Here is a 3,173-nt window from a genome sequence, read left to right as displayed (position 1 = left end):
GACAAGAGGCACAGCCACAGCCACAGGCAAGCCCCCAGGCCCCAGGGCCAGGCCCCAGCCCTGCCCCCCGCCCTGGCACAGCCGGAGCCGCCGGAGGACCAGTAGCGCGTAGTCGTCAGAGCTGAGCCTGGCCAGGCGGCGGGCTTGGTAGTGCATACGTGCCGGAGATAGAGTAGTATAGTACCTTACTGAAAGCACATTTTCCGAATAATGGTGTGCCTTACATGGTGTGCCGGCCGCTCTCGTACATACGGCGCACGCCTCGCCCCAAAGCGCGCATGAGTGGGTACGACCAGGGAAACAAGTTCATCTCCCGGCCAGACCTTGTCGCCGTCGCCCTCGAGGGCAGCCCAGACGGAGGCGTGTTCGCGGTAGCGGGCGCCGTCGATGGTGTTTGCGCGCGGCCGTTCGCGAGCGTGAAGACCGGACTCGGTGTCGGGGGGGAAGCACGGCACGAACTGGTCGTCCCGCTGCATCTGCATCGCTGCGGGCGCGGCCTCGAGGCGCCGCCGCGCGATGTACTCGTGCGATGGCACGGGCACCGAGGGGCAGGGAGTCGAGTTTTTGGTCGACATCGGGGACGTCAGCTGGCGGTAGGGGAGCCGTGAGGCGCTTCGGCAGAGGCTGTAGATGGTGAGGATGAGGGGGTTCCGGAGGAACAGAAGCTCGATCAGATTTGTCGCGGAGAATAAGATGGCAATCGGCAGGTCGACGAAGAGCACCATCGGGATCAGATATGGAAGGCGACGCCAGGCGAGGAAGGCGGGAGGCACGCCGACAGCAGCGTCGGAGCTGCAGAGGCCGAGCGCGATAGGTGGCGAGCCGAGGAGAACGTAGAATGGAAGCAGAATCAATTGCAATGCTGGCGTGAACACGAAGCTTACGAGGGTCTCAACGCACGAGCGCAGCAGGCGGGCGGCCGTCATACACACAGGGGGGCAGGCAAACGAGGAGCAAAGCAGCGGAGAGCCACGCCAGGGGGGAACGTGCCGAGATGCGCGGCGATGACTTTTTTCTTTTTTTGCTCCTCTGATTTGTGGTGATGCGTCGCCCCCAGGAGACGGGATATTTTTGCATGCAATCCGACATATATGGCGTGGGGTGCCCTTGGCAGGGTCGCCACCTCCACCCGACGGATCTTGTGGTTGTCGCAGTCCGCCACAAACAGCGCGCTCCCGTCAGGGCTGAGGGCGACGTGCTAAGAGCTAGAAGAGGAGATAGAGAGAACAACCCAAGCTGTCCCGCCCGCGTTATTGCGTACACCAACACCACAAAACGCTCTCTCTCCTCCTCACTCAGGGGAACACAACTACCGAGTTCCTAGGTCTAGCTGCCACGTTCAAAACCAGGACGGCGGCAGTGGATGGTGCTATATCACGGGCATGATCCGTGGAAAGTGGAGTGGGTGCGTGGTGCGTGGTCCGGGATAGTAGAGCAGGCGCTTTGTGGGTGGCGGGTTATCGCAACCTTACGTGTGGTCTCCACAGTGTCTCGCGGTGGAGCCCGATGCTGCGGTGCAAAATACCGCATCGTTCGCTGGGGCGGTTTACGCCCGAACTGCGCCCGAGCAGGACGCTGGACTACATTGATGTCGAAACAACTCATGCGGTGACCGTTGCTAAACAGTACGCTCTTGTGGTGCGTCGCGCACTTTCATCTTTCTGTATTCTGATAGAGCTTAGAGGCGCAAGAAAAATCGTTCGTACCTCTGCTACCTCTCCTCATCCACCACGTCCCAGGTCTCTAATCGCGCTTCTCATCTCGAATCCATGCTGCCGTCAGCCGCTCCCGCTCCATGTCTGACGACAGCGCCTCGAGGTTGTCGAGGTAAGCCTCGCGCCGCCCCAGCACCACCTCCTCCTCCGGTCTGGCGACCCTGCCAACCTCGTCGTACTTTTGGCTGAATGAGAAGAGCCACGCGCCGAGCGCCGCACGCTCCGCCACGTTGAGTGGGCGGCGCGCGCTCTCCTCCGATTCCGGCTCGACACTGTTCCGCGCGAGGTACCGGGTGGCGTCGCCGCCAGCGACCAAAAGGTGGTACTCGCCGCCCGGCCCGTATAAGCGGCGCGCCGGCGCGACGTTGAACACGCGCCCGTCGGCCGCGAGCAGGATTGGGCCGTCATCGCCGTCGCTGCCATCGAAGCACGCGAGCTCCCTGCGCGTCCACAGCTCACGTGGAGGCAAGTACGCGGCGCTAGTTACTTCCACGCTCTTGCTCTTTGTCGCGCGGCGGCCGGCGCGCCGCGCGCGCAGCGATAGCACGTACTGCTGCTGCCAGAGCCACACCGCGAGCGAAGCGACCAGCGCGAGAACGGCGGTGCCCGCCGTAGCTGCGGCGAGCGTGGCGCCGCCGCGGAGCAAGTCAGCAGCGACCACAGCGGCATCGGCGGCAAGATCGGCGACGTCGGAGGAGACGACGCCGCACCGCACTGCAGTAGCGCGGCTGGGCGCGAGCAGGAGTGGCTGGAGTGGGCGTGGTTGTAGGAGCAGCATGCAGCCTCTCCAGACCTGAGCGGGCAGTCCGTTGTGTCTTCTCTCGTGTGCGAATCCTAGCTAGTGCATAGAAAGAAAGAAGAAAAACGGCGGGCAGGGACGGATGGATGGGAGGACGGCACGCCGCCACCACACAGGGATTTTAAGGAGAGGGGTGTGGTGCGCTAGCCGTCGCCCACCCTTGGGCGTCCGCCTCTTCCTATCTCTCTTCGCAGTCTCTCTCTCTCCGATTCTCGCTTCAACCTTCGAGCTTCGTGCCACCTCGCGGTCGCCCCCTTCTCGTCGTGCTCTCCCTTGTCGCTTCTTCCTCTGTCGCGTCGCTCTCCTCTGCCTCGTTCTGCGCCGCCGCCGCCAATCCTAGTGCTAGTGCTAGCGCAAGATCGCGCGCGAATTCTTTCCTACGCTAGCATGGCAGCTGTGAGCGCTGTCAGAGCGGTGTTTCGACACCGATATCGTTCAAGGAACGCTGGTCAAAAAACGTGGGTTGTTCACGTTTCACAGGTAAGTGTAAGGAGTAAGCGGAGCAGGAGCAGATAACAGCGATTCCTTTGTCACCCTGCAAGAGGTAAAGAAAGAAAGAAAGGGACAACCCAAGGGAGGGATGGGAGGACGGCACGCCGCCACCACACAGGGATTTTAAGGAGAGGACGGACGGACGGAAAAACACCCCCCTTTTATGC

The 3,173-nt window shown here is 62.3% G+C and overlaps 2 protein-coding genes across 2 annotated transcripts in view; both read right to left on the bottom strand.

The window, feature by feature from the left end:
* EMIHUDRAFT_117362 (hypothetical protein) overlaps positions 1-926 on the bottom strand; it is a gene marked incomplete at both ends in the record, with an annotated part of 1,613 nt that extends 687 nt beyond the window's left edge. Inside the window, one exon of the mRNA XM_005773497.1 lies at positions 324-926. Within this exon, the coding sequence (XP_005773554.1) occupies positions 324-926 (603 nt within the window). The remainder of the gene's footprint in view (positions 1-323) is intronic.
* Positions 927-1,743: 817 nt separating this feature from the next.
* EMIHUDRAFT_117361 (hypothetical protein) lies at positions 1,744-2,493 on the bottom strand (the record flags this gene model as incomplete). The annotated part of the gene is made up of 1 exon (XM_005773496.1): positions 1,744-2,493. The coding sequence occupies one exon, from the start codon at positions 2,491-2,493 to the stop codon at positions 1,744-1,746; it is 750 nt and encodes a 249-aa protein (XP_005773553.1).
* Between the last annotated feature and the right edge of the window lie 680 nt (positions 2,494-3,173).

This window comes from Emiliania huxleyi (assembly GCF_000372725.1).
Source record: "Emiliania huxleyi CCMP1516 unplaced genomic scaffold EMIHUscaffold_336, whole genome shotgun sequence".
Lineage (NCBI taxonomy): Eukaryota > Haptophyta > Isochrysidales > Noelaerhabdaceae > Emiliania > Emiliania huxleyi.
The sequence above is the reverse complement of the archived record's forward strand: the minus strand, read 5'-3'. Positions and strand labels throughout refer to the sequence as shown.